Raw genomic sequence first — 21232 nt, forward strand, 5'->3', positions numbered from 1 at the left:
CTTCCTAGTTCTACCGATACGTCGAGGTGTGTCCCCAGGATGCACATCAGAGGTGGAGGCAGCCAGCTGCTTACCGCGTTCCATGGTCTTCGATGCCCCTGGTGGGCAAACCCTGGGGGCTCTGGGGCCAGAGAACCCTGGCTCACTGTTCGGCGGCACATGAACAGAGGTGCCGCCCAGTCCCGGGTGCTGACTTTGAGACGCGGCCTCATCAGAGGGGTGGAACTCGGGGGAGCTGGTGGCCACCAACCCCACACCATGAGACGGGCCCAGGTTGCCACAGTATGCCCCCTCTTCTAGCTCAATGCCCATAGGGCCCTGGGGTTCACCTTGGGGCAGGGGGTGCAGCTGGTTTGAGCCTGCCTGCCCCTACATCACCTGGCTCGGCCAGCCCTGGTGGTTCCCCTTGGTCCGCACCATCGTGTTGACGCCTTCGCCGCTGGTCCTCAGTGACTGGGACAAGCTCTGCAGTTCCCCAGCCATGCCCATCTGAGACTGGGACCACCTCCGCTGTGCCTCGCTTCATCAAGATCAGCCTGGTACTGAGTCACGTCCCCCAACGGGTCGGACATTCTGCAGCCATGACCGCAGCTGACTGCACAACACCTTGTACACTCATGTTGCTGACTTTGTGCACCAGGCTCTCCACTGCGGTCGCCACCCTAGCAGTGATGGCCTCGGTGCCACTCATTGCCGGTGACATCTCCTGTGCCACTAGCCTCTGGGACTCCCCCAAGTGGATATGGACCTGTTGGGCTGTAACTGACACGCCTTTCTGAATGACCTGGCCGTACCCTTACATCTCCATCTGCTCCGGGATGACTTCTTCCACAGGCTCAGCATCAGGCTAGAACCCAACTGGGTCCTGGGGTCCAGCAGACCTCCGACTGCTGTCTCACCTGGGGGTCCTGCATCTACCTGATGGACATCATCAGCTGTGTGGTGCTCACCAGATTGTGCCCCTGAAGCCTGACCACTAGAGGGTGGGGATGACAGCTGTGAATCCGTCTCCTGGGAGGCTGGAGAGGGAGCCGCCCGGGATGAGCCGGCGCCGTTGGCTGGATGACCTGCGGGAGAATGGACATGTGGTCAGTGGGAGGGATGGGTCAGTCAGTCAATAACAACTCAGGTTTGACAGGTCCTTTGACTGGGGCCTGGTGCTTCCTCACCTCTGCGGCGTCCACCAGCCTCCGCGTTGGTGACCGCTCTGTCCTTGGCCACCCCAGTCACCTCGAAGGTGGTGAGAACTCTTATGTCCGGTACCCCACCGCCAGCCTTGGCCCTCTCCCGGTGATTGTGGGAGAGCTTTTCCTGAGGAGACACAGAGAGAGCATTGTTAGCCATGCATGGTTCGCAGTGGAGGGTGTGGTGATATGTCTGTGAATAAAATTGTATGCAGATAGCAATGCGACCTCCAACCAGTTGGTGGCATCAGGTGTTGGTCACGTGATGTGGCAGACTCACCAGTTGGTAGTAAGGTGTACACAAGGACAGTCGCACACCAGGTAGTTTCTGGGCAACCTAGTCTGTATAGCATTCTGCATGTATCCTTCCATGTGATAACTAATAAATTAGTATTCTAACTAACTCATTAACAGTTCTGTGATCATCATTGCAACAGCAAGACAACAGAACACAACAGCCTCCACATCCTTCTGGTCAAGTGGCGGCCAGAATTGTGTGCAATATTCCAAGTTTCTATACAACAGTAGCATAACTGGACAGCATTTTATACTCGATGCCACGTTCAGTGAAGGCGAGCATTCCGTATGCTTTCTGGACTACCTTGTCCACTTGTGTTGCCATTTTCAAAGATCTGTGGATCTGCACTCACAGATCTATATTCCTAAGAGTTCTGACATTTACTCGATATTTCCCCTCTATGTTAGACCTCCCAAAATGCATTACCTCACATTTGTCTGGATTAAACTCCATTTGCTTTTTCTCTGCCCAAGTCTCCAACCTATCTATGTCCTGCTGTCACCTCTAACAATCCTCAACACTATCTGCCGCTCCACCAACCTTGGTGTCATCCATAAACTTACTAATGAGACCAGCTGAGTACGCAAAGTGTGATAAGAATGTGGAACTCGCTACCGCAGGAGACAAATAGCAGGTATGTATTTGAGGGGAAGCTGGATGGCAAAAAAGGTGGAATCTTCCCCTCAGTGTACACAGCGCAGGCTCAGGCAGGGATACCAGTGTGTAGCTCACCAGCCGCACAGCCGAGTTTTCTCTCCAGATTTTAGTGCACTCTGTACGAAAGGAATCTGGGAGGCTGGTTTTTGCTGTCAGTCTGGTGGGGCAGGAGCCGACAGAGATTTGGACGCCGTCTTTAAATGGTGCCCTGATCTCAACTAAAAGCACCTCCCAACCTCACAAGGGTGGTATCACGACCGTACAGGCTTGGAGGGCTGAAGGGCCTGTTCCTTGTGCTGTATTGTTCTTTGTTATTTGTCAGTGACGCCCACATTGAGCAAATTAATTAGAAAGAAAAGATTGGAATGTGTACCTTGACCTGGTATATATGCTGCCTTTTCTGCCTCAGGTAATCCTGTAGGAATTTAAGAATAATTGGAACGGTTATTGTAACAACTGATGATTTTGTTCACCTATTACACGTTACAAGATGTTGGTCTGCCTGACTGGTCCCAGCATCCCGAGAACCCGGTTATCTTGTTGGCCGAATGAGCTACTTCTGTGATGGCCTCTTCTTCCCAGTACAATCCTGCACTGACCACCACTCCCATTGGCCCGGCTGAACTGCCAGCCCTCTGAGTGGTCAGCCGTCCCTTTAAAGGACGGGAGCCACAAGTCAACTCACTGGGTGTCTGACTGCCACAAAATGCAGCCGGGGGTCTTGTAAAACCGGCTAAGGCAGGGTCATCCCGAAGTAGCATCAGGGTTTCCCCACCCCTACAAGTCCCTGTATGCTCACCCCCTCCACAAGCATGGGGTGCAGATCCCTCTCAAACAAACAACGGCATGCCCACCTCTCCCACACAATCTTCGGGGCACACACGCCTCCAGCCCACAAAACCATTGTGGCGCAACCACACCCACACACCCCAAAGGCATCGGGACACAACCCTCCTCCCTCGACAAGCATTGGTGCAGCCCCTCTCCCCAACATCATCGGGCCGCCCCACGTGTCATGTGAGAATACCTTTAAGAAATGGATTGTTTATCAAATAGTTGTAGTGGATGTAACTTTAAGAAATGGGTAATTATCAAATAGCTGCAGTGGATGTACATTTAAGAAAAGGGCGTTTATCAAATAGCTGCAGTGATGTCAGAGTGTGGGTGGAGCTGGGCTGTCTGCCTGCTTTTACTTTCGTTTTTGAGTTGGCAGCTACAGTGTGTGTTTAGTTTCGTTTTCAGAGTTGGAGCTGCATCCAGCCAAACAAGATGTAATTTTGATTTCTCTCTGCATGCAAACAATATCTTCAGATCACTTGCTAATTTAAAAGTGAGAACTGCTCTCAGTAGAGAATTTAAACCTGTTGTCTTTGTTAAAGAGGGTACTTGTCTTATGGATGTTGCTAGGAAAGATTAAGGGTTACTTATAGAGTACTGTATTCTTTGGGGGAAGTATTTGAGTTGATAGTTGCTAAGCTGTTTACTGTGTGTTTATAAAATGTTAAATGGATTCATATGATAAACATTGTTTTGTTTTAAAGGTGCTTTAGTTCTCTGTTGCATTACAGCTGTAGAGTGGGCCCCTGTGCTCCCCATAACCAAAATCTGTTACAAGTTGTGGGTCAGGTGATCCCATGCTATACTTTGGGGTTCGCTAAACCCTGGCCCTAATACACACCATGAGTATCGGAGCTCACATCCCTCCCCCCACCCAACATTTCCCACCCTTATCGCAGCTGCCCCCCCCCCCCCCCAGCAAGCACGGGACGACCACTGCCCCTTCAAAAGCAAACAAACATTAGAACCTCCAGCAACACAAACTCAGGGGGCAACACCGCCCCCCCCCCGTCCCCACAAGAATTCGTGCAACCCCCCTTAAAAGCAGGTGGAGGCAGTCCCCCCCCCCACAATCACCAGGATGACCTGCCATTGGGGCATGATTCCTGCGTCACCAGCTAAACGCATTTCTGTGCCCTCATGCCACAAGCATCATGGTGCCCCGACCCCACAGGCTTCATAGTGCCCTTGACCACAAGCATTGGGACGACCCCCGCACTTCCCATCCATAGTCACTCTCCCCCCCCACCGACAGAGTGGCAGCAGTGAGTACCACCTACAAGATGCACGGCAGGTGTTTGATGGCCACAATGGGCCAAAGGGCAGCTTTCTGGGTTCTAAAATCTCTCAGAGTCTATCACTCACCAAGGCTCCTTAAGCAGCATCGCCAAATCCACCATTGGTCCTGTTACAGATGGACAAGGGCAAGACCGCCACCTGGAGGTTCCCCTCCAAGTCACTCACTATCCTGACTTAGAAATATAGTCACCGTTCCTTCACTGTCACTGGGTCATAATCCTGGAACTCCCTCCCTAACAGCACTGGGGGTGAACCTACACCACGAGGACGGCCAAAGGATTAAGAACTCAGCTCACCACCACCTTGAGAAGGGCAGTTAGGGATGGGCAACAACTTCATCAATGCCCACATCCCGCAAACCAATTAAGAAGAAAAGAACGGAATGTTTACCTGGTCTTCTTATATATGCTGGCCTTTCTATCTCATGTAATCCTGCAGGAATTGAAGAATAATTGGAATATTAACGGCAACAAAAGGGGATTTTTGTTCACCTGTTACAAGTTACAAGATGTTGGTCTGCCTGACTGGTCCCAGCATCCCGAGAACCCGGTTATCTTGTTGGCCGGATGGGCTACTTCTGTGATGGCCTCTTCTTCCCAGTACAATCCTGCACTGACCACCACTCCCATTGGCCCGGCTGAACTGCCAGCCCTCTGAGTGGTCAGCCGTCCCTTTAAAGGGACGGGAGCCACAAGTTAACTCACTGGGTGTCTGACTGACACAAAATGCAGCCGGGGGTCTTGTAAAAATGGCCAAGGCAGGGTCGTCTCCACAGCTCTCAGCCCATTGTTTGGGTTGTAACTTTCTATCTGAAATTCCATTGAGATTCCTCTATGACAGCCTCTGCCAATGGGAAAACTCATTTTAGCAGTTCCACCATCTACCTGCAGTGCCCTCTGTACCTGTAGGTGGCAGCATGCTCGGTATTTACAGGGTAAACATCTGTGAAATAACATTAGATGCCAAACCCATCAATGTTACAGTGTTGTGTTCAAGTGTCTGGAGTGAGGCTTGAACCTTGTGACACAGAGAAGAGGATGTCACTCACCAAGGGGAGACAGGACTAGTAAAACCAGAAACCTAAGATAATGCTCTGGGGACCCGGGTTCAAATCCCACCTCTGCCGATAAGGATATTTGAATTCAATAAAGATCTGGAATTAAAAGTCCAATGATGCCCATGAAACCATCGACAATTGCCGTCAAAAAACTCATCTGGATTCAGGGAATACGTATTTACCCAAAGTGTGGTAAGAATGTGGAACCCAAGACAGCATGGTAGCATAGTGGTTAGCACAATTGCTTCACAGCTCAGGGTCCCAGGTTCGATTCCGGCCTGGGTCACTGTCTGTGCGGAGTCTGCACATCCTCCCCGCGTCTGCGTGTGTTTCCTCCGGGTGCTCCGGTTTCCTCCCACAGTCCAAAGATGTGCAGGGTAGGTGGATTGGACATGATTAATTGCCCTTAGTGTCCAAAATTGCCCTTAGTGTTGGATGGGGTACTGGGTTATGGGGATAGGGTGGAGGTGTTAACCTTGGGTAGGGCGCTCTTTCCAGGAACCGGTGCAGACTCGATGGGCCGAATGGCCTCCCTCTGCACTGTAAATTCTATGATCTAAGGCGACAGGAACCAAATTTAGGTCAGGAAAACAGAGAGGGGAAATACAGAGTAAATGGCAAAAGTCTTAGGAATATAGAATGTCAGAAAAATTTGGCCGTACAGGTCCACAGATCCTTGAACCTGGCAACACAAGTGGACAAGGTAGTCAAGAAAGCTTGGCTTCATCAGACGGAGCATTGAGTATAAATACTGGCAAGTCATGCTACAGTTGAAAAGAACCTTGGTAAGGGTGCACTTGGAATATTGCGCACAATTATGGTCGCCACACTACCAGAAGGATGTGGAGACTTTAAGGAGGGTGCAGAGGAGATTTACCAGCATGTTGCCTGGTCTGGAGGGTGCTAGTTATGTGGACAGACTGAATAGACTCGGACTGTTTTCACTGGAACGACAAAGGTTGAGGGGTGACGTGATAAGAGGTCTACAAGATTATGAGAGGAAATGATAGAGTGGATGGGCAGACAGTCTTTCCCAGGGTGGAGATATCAGTCATTGGTGTGCATAGGATTGAGGTCCATGAGGCAATGTTTAGAGGAGATGTGCGAGGCAGGTTTTTTTACACAGAGGGTGGTAAGTGCCTGGAACGCACAGTCAGGGGAGGTTGGGAAGCTGATACATTAATGCCGTTCAAAAGACATCTCGACAAATACATGGATAGGCTGGATATAGAGGGATACAGCACCAGGAAGTGTTGAGGGTTCTGGCCAAGGTTTGTATCACAACCGGTACAGGCTTGGAGGGCCGAAGGGCCTGTTCCTGTGCTGTATTGTTCTTTATCTTTATCAGTGACGCCCACATTGAGCAAATTAATTAAATAGAAAATAATGCAATGTTTACCTGGTCTTGATACATGTGCTGTCTTTTCTACCTCAAGTAATCCTGCAGGAATTGAAGAATAATTGTAATACTTATTGTAAACACAGAAGATTTTGTTCACCTATTACGTTACAAGATGTTGGTCTGCCTGACTGGTCCCAGCATCCCGAGAACCCGGTTATCTTGTTGGCCGGATGAGCTACTTCTGTGATGGCCCCTTCTTCCCAGTACAATCCTGCACTGACCACCACTCCCATTGGCCCGGCTGAACTGCCAGCCCTCTGAGTGGTCAGCCGTCCCTTTTTAAAAAATCTTTTTATTTGCATTTCCCATATTTATAAGCAGCTGTATATATACACATCACATTTTTCTCGCCAATTTCCTTTATTATACAGAGAGGTTTAGTTTGTCCTTCGTTTAACTGACCTTATGTGCATTTCATATGGTTCCTCCCCCTTACCGTCCCCCCCCTCCCCCTCCCCCTCCCCCTCCCTCTCCGCCCCCCCCCCCCCCCCCCCCCCCTGGCTTTGGCTGTGCTTTTCTTTTATTTTCTGGTCAGAGCGGAGAGAGAAAAACAGTGGTGCGTAGCCCCCCACCTCATCTCTCGTAATTCCCCAACCTTCCTTCCGTCCGCCCCCCCCCCCCCCCCCCCCCCCCCGTCCCCTCCCCCCCCGGTCGGGTTGCGCAGTCTTTTGGTACCTCATCTATCTTGGTGTTTTTTTAAATATCCGTATTATGTTACTCCCCGCTGCCGGCCTTGAACAGGTTTTGGAACAGACCGACGAACTGCCCCCAAGTATCCAGGAAGTATCCTCTGACCCTCGGATGGCGTCCTTAATCTTCACCAGGTGGTGAAATTCCGAGAGGTCAGCGAGCCAGTCTGCAGCTGTGGGTGGTGGTGTCGATCAGGATTCTCCGGCGTGCGATTAGGGAAGCGAGAGCGAGGGCGTTGGCCGCCTTCCCCATGTGTAACTCTGGCTGCTCCGATACCCCGGAGATTGCCACTATTGGGCATGGCTTCACCCTCACCCCCACAACCCTGGGCATTGCCTCGGAGAAGGCTGCCCAGAACCCAGCAAGCTTGGGCCAAGCCCAAAACATGTGGGTGTGGTTGGCTGGGCCCCTCTGGCACCGTTCATATTTGTCCCCCACCTCCGGGAAGAACCTGCTCATTCGGGTTCTGGTCAGGTGCGCTCTGTGCACCACTTTGAGCTGCATTAGGCTGAGCCTTGCGCAGGAGGAGATGGAGCTCACCCTGCTCAGTGCTTCGCTCCAGAGTCCCCATCCTACCTCTGTCCCCAGTTCGTCTTCCCATTTTTGTCTGGTCTCGTCCAGTGGAGCTCTGTCCGGTAGCTGTCCGTATATTTTCCCACATAGCCCCCCCCTTCGCGTTGCTTGTGCCTATCAGGTCCTCTAGTAGTGTGGTTTCTGGGGGCCGGGGTACCCTACTGTCTCTATGCGGAGGAAGTGCTTTATTTGGAGCTGTCTCATTTCCTGTCCTTTTGCTAGCCTCCACTTGCTCGCCAGTTCGTCTAGTGTCACCAGTCTGTGCCCTATGTAGAAGTCCCCGACCGTCAATGTGCCCCCGTCCTGCCTCTGTCTTTTGAAGCATGGCTGGGGGGAATCTGTGATTGCCGCAGATGGGGGCCATAAGGGGTATTTGGTTATCCTGAAGTGTTGTCTCAGCTGGGTCCACATTCTCAGCGTGGCCGCTATCACTGGGCTGGTTGTATATCTTGTTGAGGAGGATGGGAGTGCTGCTGTGGCTCACTCTTTCTGCTGTTGCTGCCCAGTGGTAGTATTGTAGGTTTGGTAAGGCCAAACCCCCTTTGATTTTCCTTCTTTGCAGTATCTGTTTGGGAATTCTCGAGTTCTTACCCCCCCCCCCCCACACATACACACAAACACCATGATTAGACTGTCTACGTTTTGGAAAAAGGCCTTGGGGATGAAGATTGGAATAGATCTAAACAGGAAGAGGAAACTTGGCAATATGTTCATCTTGATCGTCTGCACTCTCCCCGCCAGGGAGAGTGGGAGTGAGCCCCACCTTTGAAGGCCTCTTCTTACTTCCTCCATCAGGCTGGTCAGGTTCCACTTGTGGATCTGTGTCCAGTCTCTGGCTATCTGGATCCCCAGATAACGGAATCTGTTCTGGGCTGTTTTGAATGGGAGCCCCTTCAGCTCTGTCCCTCCCCCATTTGGGTTCACTGGGAATGTCTAGCTTTTGCCCAGGTTAAGTTTGTAGCCCGAGAAGGTTCCAAACTCTTTCTGTATTTGCAGTATTGCCTTCAGTCCCTCCTGTGGCTTTGAGACATAGAGGAGCAGGTTATCTGCATAGGGTGAAACTCTGTGCTCTCTGGCTCCTCTCCGGATTCCCTTCTAGCTTTTTGCATCCCACAGGGCTATCGCCAGGGGTTCAATCGCTAGCGCGAACAAGAGTGGGGACAGGGGGCAGCCCTGTCTTGTTCCTCTCTGTAGCTGGAGGAATTCAGAGCTGGTGGTGTTAGTTCGGACACTCGCTTTGGGAGCATTGTACGCCCAGGCGGTGAAACACGCTCTTCACCCAAACTGTTCCAGTACCTCGAGGAGGTAGCTCCATTTGACTCTGTCAAAGGCCTTTTCTGCATCCAGGGAGAAGATCACCTCTGGTGTTCTCTCCCCGAAGGGGGTCATTATTACATTAAGCAGCCGCCTGATGTTCGCTGTGAGCTGCCTACCCTTGACAAAGCCCGTTTGGTCCTCTGCGACCACCTCTGGTACGTAGCCCTCCAGCCTTTTGGCCAGGGCCATCGCATCCACGTTCAGCAGTGAAATGGGTCTGTATGATCCGCACTCCGTTGGTTATCAGTGAGATTGTGGCCTGCGCTAGCGTGGGGGGCAGGGTGCCCCCTGCCAGTGAGTCCGCGAACATGTCCCTCAGGTGTGGGGCCAGTACTGGTGTGAATTTTCTGTAGAAGTCGCCAGGAAGCCGTCTGGTCCCGGTGCCTTCCTCGCCTGCATGGAGCTGATGCTCTCCATGATTTCTCCCAGGTCTATTTGTGCTTCCAGCTCTGTCGTCTGTCGCCCTACCACAACAGGTAGTTCCAGTCCGGCTAAGAACTGTTTCATTCCCGCGCCCCCATTGGGGGACTCGGAGGTGTACAGTCCCTGGTAGAAGGTCTCAAATGCCCGATTGACCTCCTTTGGTTCTGTTACCAGTCTGTCTCTCCTATCCTTTACCTGCGCTATTTCCTTTGTGGTTGCCTGCTTTCTCAGCTGGTGAGCCAATAGGCAGCCAGCCTTGTCTCCGTGTTTGTAGAAGGTCCCCCGTGTCTGGCGGAGTTGGTACACGGCTTTCCTAGTGGACAGCAGCTTAAAGTCCATTTGCAGCTTTTTTCTCTCCGTCAGCAGCCCCACGGTTGGGGCCTCGGAGTATTTTCTGTCACCTTCCAGGATGGAGTCCACCAGTTGTTGCCTGGCCACATTCTCTTCCCTATCTCTGCTTGCCTTGTAAGCTATGATCTCTCCTCAAATCACGGCCTTCAGTGCCTCCCAGAATGTGGAGGGTGAGACCTCCCTGTTTTGGTGAAATTTCAACTATACGAGGAAGCATCCGACCTCAATGGTGCGACCGATGCTCGGAAGATAGCTCTCCTCCCCACTGCGGGTGACCATGTGATAGAGATCTTCAACTCCTTTCACTTTTCCAAAGGGCAGGACAAAACAAAGTACCAAACCATCCTGGACAAATTTGACAGCCACTGCGAGGTGGTCACCAACTAAATATTCGAGCGCTACATCTTCAAGCAGAGGGTGCAAGGCAAAGACAAATCCTTCAACTCCTATCTAAATAACCTTCGACTGCTAGCGCAATCCTGCAACTTCGGTGATATCACTGATATCCATGATCATAGACCAAATCGTTTTTGGAGTCCACTCTGATCCTCTGCAAGAGCAATTGTTGAAAATCAAGCACATAACCCTGCCAGTCGTGATTGAAACGAGAACCGCACTGCACACGGGCAACGACGCACTGAGCGTTATGACCCCGATGTCATGGCGTGTGCGAACTTTGGCACCACCCATTTTAAAACAAAACTGCCCTGCAAGAGGCAAACACTGTTTAAACTGTGGGAAACCAAACCACTATGCAGCCCTGTGCAGATCTGCTCCACCAGCCAGGAGCCAGCGCTCCCAATTCCGACAGCGGTGCATCAGAAGCGTGCAACACCGAATGCACGACTCTGATCCAGGCAATGCGACAGATCCAGATGATGAATACCTGGACAACACCGAGTGGGCATTATTACGAAGTGCGAATATGCCACACCGGACACATCGTGAGTCCAATCAATCCTGGCCATGGATTCCTGGGACGAATGGCATGCAGTGATGAAGGTCATCCACTGCCCCATCCTGTTCAAACTGGACACAGGTGCCTCCACCAACCTGATTTCACAGGTGGACTTCAAGAGAATCAAGAAGCCCTCCACAATCCTTCCAGCTGCCTGAAAAACTCCTGGACTACAATGGGAACGCAATCAAGGCACTGGGGTCCTGCCATCTGCAGGTGTCCAGCTGACACACACAAGCAAGCTTACACTTCGAGATTGTTAAACCAGACAGGGCGGCCCTGCTAGGCGCGCACGCCTGCAAAGCAACTGAACCTCATTCAAAGGGTCTACACCACGAGCTGTCCCATTCCGATCTTCAGGCCAGCACCGACGACATCCTAACCCAGTACCCAGATGTATTTAGCGAGATGGGCAGGCTGCCGTACGAGTACAAGATTCCACTGTAGCCTCATGCCAAGCCAGTGGTCCACGCACCGCGACGTGCCCCGGCTTCACTGAGAGAGCGCCTGAAGGCAGAGCTCACGAGTCTACAACAAAAAGGCCTAATTTCCAAGGTCACTGAACCAACCGACTGGGTCAGCTCGATGGTGTGCGTAAAGAAGCCTTCAGCGAACCTACGCATCTGCATTAACCCCAAAGATCTAAAAAAAAAACATGATGCGGGAACATTACTCCACCCCGAAGAGGGACAAAAATCACAAATGAGATGGCACACGCGCGGTTCTTCACAAAATTGGACGCATCCCAAGGATTTTGGCAAATGCAACTTGAAGAATCCAGCAGAAGGCTCTGCACCTTCCACACGCCTTTTGCAGGTTCTGCTACAACCGAATGCCATTTGGCATCATCTCGGCATCAGAGATTTTCCATCGCATCATAGAACAGATGATGGAGGGAATAGAAGGGGCTCGAGTCTACGTTGACGATATCATAATCTGGTCCACAACCCCAGAGGAACATGTGTCGTGACTCAAGAAAGTATTCCGATGCATACATGAACATGGCCTCAAGCTAAACAGGGCCAAGTGCTGTTTTGGGACATCCAGGCTGAAGTTCCTGGGCGATCAGATTTCGCAACACGGTGTGCGCCCGGACACAGACAAAATTAAAGCCATCGAGGCAATGAACGTCCCCGAGGACAAGAAGGCAGTTCTGCGCTTCTTGGGAATGGTCAATTTCCTTGGCAAGTTCATCCCAAATTTGGCCACAGACACCACGGCTCTACGCAACCTGGTGAAAAAATCAACCGCCTTTGAGTGGAAGGCGGAGCACCGAACAGAGTGGCTGGAGCTGAAAGTCAAGCTCACCACCGCGCTCGTCCTTGCATTCTTTGACCCAGACCGAGAGACCAAAATATCCACAGATGCGAGTCAGGATGGCATTGGGACCACTGAGCCCTGATATGCTCAGATTGAGAAGGAGTGTTTAGGTCTTCTCACCGGCATCCTCAAATTTCATGATTATGTCTACGGCTTGCCAACATTTACTGTTGAGGTGGATCATAGGCCTCTGGACTACATCATCCAAAAGGACCTGAACGACATGATGCCTCGTTTGCAGAGAATTCTGCTCAAACTCCAGAGGTATAATTTCAATTTGATGTACAAGGCAAGGAGCTCATCATCGCCGATGCATTGTCCCGCTCCATCAACTCAGCCAGTGACCCACTGGAGATCATCCAGCACATTGAATTGCAGGTACAACTGTGTGCAAACACTCGCCCAGCAACAGATGAGAAGATTGTTCTCATCCGAGAAGAGACGGCCAAAGACCCCCTGTTGCAGTGAGTTATTCACAACCTCAGCAATGGCTGGCAGAAAGGGCAATATCCTCAATTCCACAACGTCAAGGATGACCTGACGCTGATCGACGGCATCCTGCTCAAGCTGGACAGGATAGTCATCCTGCATGGTGCTCTGGCAGATTCAATAGGGACACCTAGGCATAGGAAAGTGCAGACACAGGGCCCGGCAAGCTGTCTCCTGGCCCGGCATCAAGCAGGACATCACAGACATGGTCCTGAACTGCGAAACCTGTCAGAGGTTCCAACCAGCGCAGAGCAAGGAGATGCTCCAATCACATGACCTAGAGACCACTCCGTGGTCCAAGGTTGGCATTGACCTATTCCACGCGAATGGTCGCCTACTGTATCTTTTTTTTAAATAAATTTAGTGTACCCAATTCATTTTTTCCAATTTAGGGGCAATTTAGCGTGGCCAATCCACCTACCTTGCACATCTCTGGGTTGTGGGGGCTCAAACCCACTCAAACATGGGGAGAATGTGCAAATTCCACACGGACAGTGACCCAGGGCCGGGATTCGAACCTGGGGCCTCAGCGCTGTGAGGTTGCAAGGTTAATCCACTGCACCACCATGCTGCCGACACGACTATATCTTAATCATCGATTATTTTTCGAACTATCCTGAGGTGCTGAAGCTGCCAGACCTCACCTCATGGACCGTCATCAAAGTGTGTAAAGAGACATTCTCACGGCATGGCATCCCAAACACCGTCATGAGTGACAATGGCCCGTGCTTTGACAGTCGAGAATGGTCCATGTTTGCCAAGAGCTACAATTTCAGGCATGTCACCTCCAGTCCGCACTTCCCGCAATCCAATGGCAAATTCGAAAAGGGGTGCACATCGTTAAGCAGCTCATCCGCAAGGCCTTGGACTCCACTTCCGACATACACCTTGCATGACTTGCGTACCAGACGACTCCCTTGTGCACTGGCATTTCGCCAACTCAACTGCTGATGAACAGGGTCCTGCGGACGACGCTTCCAGCCATACACCTGCCCAACCTTGATCACCTCCCGGTGTTGCAGAAGACGCAGCAGCTTCACGACAGCCAGAAGCAGGGCTATGACACACATGCCACTGATCTGGACATGCTATCCCCGGCAGACACGGTCAGGATCAAGATACCGGATGGTGGGTGGTCTGCTCCAGGCTGTCATTGTTTGACAGGCCACGCCCAGATCCTATGTCATACGTATGGCTGATGGCTCCATTGTTCGAAGGAATCGAAGGGCACTGCGAAATGTTGCTTGCCCACAACCACTTTCCCCTCCATTTCCACATGTCAAATTGCCACCTCCAGACACCTCAAACCACGAGGCCACCGGTCGTGTCTCCCATTCGCCTGTCAAGACACCGTCATCCCCTCCACCACCTCTCCGGTGGTCAACGAGGATCAGACGCAAGCCTCAGAGACTGGGATTATGAGCATTTGTTTTGTTTGTTCTGTTCTGTATTCCTCAGTCAGTCACATTAGACAGACACATTCACATGTATATACATCTAAAAAAAAGGGGAGATGTCATGATATGCAAACATGCAATCAATGAACACTCAGAATAGGACACAACCAATAGGCAGTAAGGACACTCAGAGGTGGCATCACCACAAGGGGGCATGACATAAACACTATAAAAGGGATGAGGCACTCACACCCTGCCTCTTTCCACAGACAGACATCTAGAGAGTTAGACAGGGTTGACCAGCAGCAACACACCCCAGCACGTGGCTTAGAGCAAGCTGCTACAGTTAGACTGAGTTACTACAGTTAGATTAGCAGAGTTGAACTCATTTGATAACTGTGTTAATAGTTCAATAAACACGTTGAACTCATTTCAGAGTCTGGAGCATCCTTTAGTTAAGACTGCATCAAGTAGCAGCCTGTGTTATCTGAAGCAGCAGAACACAAGAGGCCTGCAATGTTTTTTGACAGAAGGCCTTGTCGGCCAGCAGGTCCATGTCCAGCCTCCACGTGGGGCGCTGGGCACGGCCTGTCTCCAACCTCACATCCATATAGTGTGGAGCGTGGTCAGAGATAACGATCGCGGAGTACTCCGTTCCCGTGATCCCTGGAAGCACCGATTTCCCCACTGCAACAAATTCAATATGGGTGTGTACCTTGTGTACTTGTGAGAAGTATGAAAATTCCTTCCCTCCCGGGTGCAGGAAGCTCCATGGGTCCACTGCCCCCATCTGCTCCATAAATTCTCCTCGTTCCCTAGCCATGGCAGTCTATTTCCCTGCTCTGGGGTTTGATCGGTCGGTCAGTAGGTCCAGTACACAGTTGAAGTCCTCCCCATGATCAGTCGGTGTGTGTCAAGGTCGGAGATTTCTGCCATGGTCTTCTTTATGAATTCTGAGTCGTCCCAGTTGGGAGCGTACACATTTACCAGTACGACCGGTGCCCCTTCCAGGAAACGGCTGACCATGACGTACCGTCCCCCTGGGTCCGTTACTGTCTTGGTTTCCATAAACCTTGTCCTCTTGCTAATTAATATTGCTATCCTCCTAGCCCTTGGCCCATAGCATGAGTGGTATGTCTGTCCCACCCAGCCCTTCCTTACCAGCAGTCGGTCCTTCTCCCTCAGGTGCGTCTCTTGTAGGTAGATTATGTCGGCTTTTAGTATTTTTAGTGGGTGAAGACTCTGGATCTTTTCAGTGGGCCGTTGAGTCCCCTTATGTTCTCGGTAACAATCCTGGTGGGGGGTCTTTGAGCCCCCGGTCCTGCGGGATCACCCAAACTTACCTGGTGGACGCGCCCCTGCACTCCGGGCTTTCCCTTCATTAGGGGGCCGTCCAAAATGGCCACGGTCGCCGCTCTTGCCATGAGGTTGGGCCCCAGAGCTCCGGGGTTTCCTTTTGTCCAGGGGGCACCCAACATGGCCACCCGCTATTTGTACGCCACGAGGCTGCGCCCCTGCACTCCAGGGTCTCCCTTCGCCCTGAAGCCCTCCCGAGTGGCTGTTTGTGGCGCCACCTTGGTTCCTCGCCCTGCTCCATGCCCGCCGAGGCCTGTGTTCGTGCTGCTTATCTACCTCACCCTTCTCTTTGCTTCTCATCTGTTCAGCGCTCTCCTTCCGACTCCTCCCGCCCCATAGTCCCTCTGTCCCACCCCCCCCTCCTTCCCTGCCCCCCGCCCCCCTTTGTGCCGGCGCTCTCTCTCCCCTGAGATGCACGTGTAATTGATAATATGGAAAGATGTGTAATTTCAAACATGGAAGTCTGGCAATATCTGGTCTGAGAGAAACATGAAAGAATGTAGGGAAAGATCCCATGAAGGGTTAGCAGCAGCTGCCAGGAGAGGATTTTAAAATGCAGATTCCTTCTCCCAAACAGGATTTTTGTATGAAGCTAAAAACAATGGCTCACACCTTCATTGAAATGAACTATCTTAGTAAGCATCTGGAAAAGCATGGATGAGGGTTTCAGTTGAGTTAAGTGATAAATGTAAACCTTTCAGGTTATAACCAAATGGATTTTTAGCATTACGTTAAAAGCAATGTTTCACACCTTCATTGAAATTAACTATCTTAGTAAACAGCTGGAAAGGAAAGGATGAGGTTCAGTTGAATTTGGTGACAATTCTAGGTGTGAAGTTCTGCCGATATCAGATAAATTAAAGAAAATTGGGGACTATCAGTCTACGAGAAACATAATTTAAAGCCAAAATCAAAGTCAAAAGTATGAGCTGGGGACACAATTAGAAAATAAAACTATAGAAATGACAGGAACCAAACCAAAATTCACACGTCTATTGAAACTAAAGCATTTTTGAATTTCGCAAAGGAAGTTTGAACATCACAAAGGAAACAATGTAATCAGAGACCTGAGAGGTGAGGTCATGTCAAAATGAATACTTAGTTGCATTAGAATGTTGAGATCAAAGGTACTTTTTACAATCAAAGTGAAATAAAAGTTACTTTACAATAAAGTCATAAAAACGTAATAACTGTTAGAAAGAGAATATAAACCCAGAGACCAGAGCAGGAACTATCAGAACTCAGAGAAAGGAGAGAAGCAGAGAAGGAACAAGAGAAGCAAGCAGAGTCAGCTTACAGCCAGCTCGGTCATGGGAAAGATAAGACATAGCAGCTGAGCTAAAACAGCTAATACATCTAAGGAAGACTAGAATTTAAAGAGGAGGCAGAGTCAGCTCAGAGTCAGATCAGAGATAGCCAGCAGAGCCAGCTCTCATAGCTCAGTACATGGGAAAGATAGGACATAGCAACCAAGCTCACCAGCGAATACATCTAAAGAAGGCCAAATTTTAAAAAGAAGATTGATTGTCAAGTTGGGCCTGAAGGTCCCTTCAACCAACCAGAAGGATCCAGAAGCAAGATCTTTTTACATTTCTGTAGACAGTGATTGCATCTTTTAAAAGAAAAAAATATATACAATAATAAAATAACTTAAAAGTTTTAACCTGAAACAGTGGTTATTAGCCTCCTTCACTTACTTAGCAACGCAGGACCCAGGACATCGATGCTACTAAGGGGTAACTAGGTAAAATTCTTCGGTGAAGGTATGGGTTATACCGGGGGATAACCTGAAAATATAGTTTGACCTGAATAGCGCCCACCGAAGCCTGCATCGGAGTCAGGGAGTGAGAATCCCTGTTCACCATTTAGAATATCGCCCCTTTTTGGTATTGGGGGAATTCTAAGGATAGTGGTGAGTTTTTAACTTCACGCGCTGTGGCCTTCCTTTCTTCCTGCCCTCCCGTGTTGGCCCTCCTCACCAGCACGGTGGCCCCCCTCCCAGTACTTGCCCTGCTCTGGTCCTGTTTTACCTTCCTTTTGCTAGCCCCTTTCTCACCCTCCTGTCCGCCTTTCTCACCCTCATTCACCTTGCTCCGCTCCCCCCCACCCCCGCCCCCATTGCATTGAGAGATGGAACGAGCCCGGGAACAAGTCAGCACAGTCCCGCGCAGTACACCAACCATGTATGTACAGTTCGTGATCTTATTGTTTCTGTTTGCGGTCTGCCACCCCCCCCCCCCCCCTCCCTCCCCGCTCTTTGTTCCGATGCATCCTTTCTTTTCCATCTCCGTCGCTTTCATGATGGCCGTTGTGGCTGTCCCTCCCCCAGTTTGTCTGCTCTAACGAGCTCCTCCGCTGCCGCTGGGGTGTTAGAAAACAGCTCCTTCCCCTCAAATGTTACCCAGAGTTTGGCCGGGAATAACATCCCAAATTTCACATTACTTTTGTAGAGTGCTGATTTGCCCCTGTTAAAATCAGCCCTTCTTTTGGCCAGGTCCGCCCAATGTCCTGGTACACCCTTATGATCTTCCCTTCCCACGTGCTCGATTTTGTCTGCCGGGCCCACTTTAGGATTTTTTCCCTGTCTTGGAACCTGTGCAGCTTCACGGTAATCCCTCTGGGCTGCTCCCCGGCTTTGGGCCTGGGTCGGAGCGACCTGTGCGTCCTGTCGATTTCCGAGAGGTTTGGAAATTTCTCCCTTCCCACTAGCTTGCCCAGCATTTGGGTGATGTAGCCTGTTGGGTCTCTGCCCTCCATCCCCTCTGGCAGACCCACTATTTTAACATTCTGCCATCTGGACCTATTTTCCTGGTCCTGCACTTTCTCTCTCAGGCTCCCCTGGGTCGTTACCAGCCTTTTCCCCTCGGTTTGCTGAGTTACCATCCTGTCGCTCTGGTCCGAGGCGGCCCTCTCCAACTCCTGAATCGTTTACCCCTGCGTCTCCACTTTCATTTCCAGGCCACCAATGGTTCGCTGAATTTGTATCCGTTGTCTCTGCCAGCATCTCCTTCATCATTGTGTGGAGTTCCGGCTGAGTGCCTCCCTCACACGTCCTGTTCCTGCTCCGCTGCTGGGCTCGCCAGCTTTTCCGCTTCCTGGTTTGCCTGAACCTCCGCCTCGTCCCATGGGGCCGTCTGCCTGCGCGGCCGCAGCTCCTGAACCTCCGCCTCGTCCCGTGGGGCCGTCTGCCTGCGCGGCCGCAGCTCCTGAACCTCCGCCTCGTCCCGTGGGGCCGTCTGCCTGCGCGGCCGCAGCTCCTGAACCTCCGCCTCGTCCCGTGAAGCCGTCTGCCTGCGCGGCCGCAGCTCCTGAACCTCCGCCTCGCCCCGTGGGGCCGTCTGCCTGCCCGGCCGCAGCTCTTGCATTTTTCGCTTACTTTGCTGCTCCTTCTTGCATCTCACCGTCCCCCTGATTTATTAATTGCAGGCATATTTCTGTTATATGCCTTTCTCTTTTTTTTCCCCCTGGGTTTTGGTGCGAAAAATAAACTCTTTTATTTTTTTTTGTTGGAAAGTTTTTTTTTTGCAACACGTTTTTTAAATTTTCAGGAGAGGGGGGAAAAAAAGTTGAATAAAAAAATTATGATTTTTTTGTCTTATCCTCTCCGTGCTCCGACTTTCAGGCAGTGTCTTAACCCGATCCCCACTCGTCCTCCACGTGCAGCTGCTCCACTGACCAGGACCAGTCTCGCCTCTTTTTGTTCTCTTCAGTTCCGTGAAACGGAGCTTTGGCACCTGGGCAGGGCGAGGGAGGCAGGGTCGATTTCGCGGGCTGGGAAAACCCCCGAAAAAAGCGCGATTTTGTTGCCCTGCGGGAGCCTCTTTGCTGCGGCCGCTCCGTTCGCGAACGCCACCGGCAGGCGTCCCTTTTAAGGGTCGGGAGCCACAGGTCCACTCACTGGGTGTCTGACTGACACAAAATGCAGCCGAGGGTCTTGTAAAAACGGCCAAGGCCGGGTTGTCCCCAAATAGCATCAGAGTTCCCCCACCCCGATAAGTCCCTGTACGCTCACCCCCTGAACAAACAAGGGGTGCAGCCCCCTCTCTCACAATGTGGAGATGCCGGCGTTGGACTGGGGTGAGCACAGTAAGAAGCCTTACAACACCAGGTTAAAGTCCAACAGGTTTGTTACAATCACTAGCTTTCGGAGCACTGCTCCTTCCTCAGGTGAATGAAGAGGAATGTTCCAGAAACATATATATAGACAAAGTCAAAGATGCAAGACAATGCTTGTAATGCGAGCATTTGGAGGTAATTAAGTCTTTACAGATCCAGATAAAGGGCTCACACCCCTCCCTCCATCCCCTCACCCAACCCCCTCCCCCCGCAAGCACTGGAAGTCATCACCCTCCCACAACCAAACAATCATCGGAGCGCCAAGCAACACAAAGTCAGCGGACAACCCCCCTCCCCCTCCCCACAAGCATTCTTGCAACCCCCCCAAAAGCGTGAGGAGGCAATCACCAGGACGACCTCCGCTCCCTTGACCAGTGACGCACTATTCCTGTGTACCCAGCGAAAAGCACGCCTGAAATTGTTGGGGCTCCTGACCTCCTTGCCCGCTTTGAGTAGTCAGCCAATGCATCAGGGTGCCACATCCCCACGGGCATCAGAGTGCCCCCCACCCCACAAGCATTGGGACAACTCCACCCACTCCCCACCGACAGAGTGGCAGCAGTGACTACCACCTACAAGACGCATGGCAGGTGTTTGATGGCCACTCTGGCCGAAGGGCCTCTTGCTGGGTTGCAGCATCACCCAAACCCACGGCTGCTCCCGTTCCAGACGGACAAGAGCAGCACCACCACCTGGAAGTTCCCCTCCAAGTCACTCACCATCCTGACTTGGAAATATAGCCGCCGTTCCTTCACTGTCACTGGGTCATAATCCTGGAACTCCCTCCCTAACAGCACTGGGGGTGTACCTACATCAAATGGCCTGCAAAGGATTAAGAACTCAGATCATCGCCAACTTGACAAGGGCAGTTAGGGAAGGGCAACAAATTCTGCCCTCGTCATCGGCGCCCACATCCCGTAAATTAATGAAGAATAAAAGAAAGGAATGTTTACCTGGTCTTGGTACATATGCTGGCTTTTCTACCTCAAGTAACCCTGCAGGAATTGAAAAATAATTGGAATATTTATTGTAACAACAGATGATTTTGTTCATCTATTACAAGTTACAAGATGTTGGTCTGCCTGACTGGTCCCAGCATCCCGAGAACTCGGTTATCTTGTTGGCCGGATGAGCTACTTCTGTGATGTCCTCGTCTTCTGACTGACACAAAATGCAGCCGGGGGTCTTGTAAAACCGGCCAAGGCAGGGTCGTCCCCACAGCTCTCAGTCCATTGTTTGGGTTGTAACTTTCTATCTGAAATTCCATTGAGATTCCTTTATGACAGCCTCTGCCAATGGGAAAACTCATTTTAGCAGTTCCACCATCTCCCTGCAGTGCCCTCTGTACCTGTAGGTGGCAGCATGCTCGGTATTTACAGGGTAAACATCTGTGACATAACATTAGATACAAAACCCATCAATGTTACAGTGTTGTGTTCAAGTGTCTGGAGTGAGGCTTGAACCTTGTGACACAAAGAGGGTGTCATTCACCAAGGGGGGGTGGGGTG

At 51.1% G+C, this 21232-nt stretch overlaps 1 protein-coding gene across 1 annotated transcript in view; it reads right to left on the minus strand.

Moving 5' to 3' along the window:
• LOC119952384 overlaps positions 1–21232 on the minus strand; it is a 397406-nt gene that overhangs the window by 202246 nt on the left and 173928 nt on the right. Inside the window, exons 40-43 of the mRNA XM_038776091.1 lie at positions 20678–20719; positions 6732–6773; positions 4666–4707; positions 2513–2554 (exon numbers count right to left, since the gene is read on the minus strand). Coding sequence (XP_038632019.1) covers positions 2513–2554; positions 4666–4707; positions 6732–6773; positions 20678–20719 — 168 coding nt within the window. The remainder of the gene's footprint in view (positions 1–2512; positions 2555–4665; positions 4708–6731; positions 6774–20677; positions 20720–21232) is intronic.

This window comes from Scyliorhinus canicula, chromosome 17 (assembly GCF_902713615.1).
Source record: "Scyliorhinus canicula chromosome 17, sScyCan1.1, whole genome shotgun sequence".
Classification (NCBI taxonomy): Eukaryota; Metazoa; Chordata; class Chondrichthyes; order Carcharhiniformes; family Scyliorhinidae; genus Scyliorhinus; species Scyliorhinus canicula.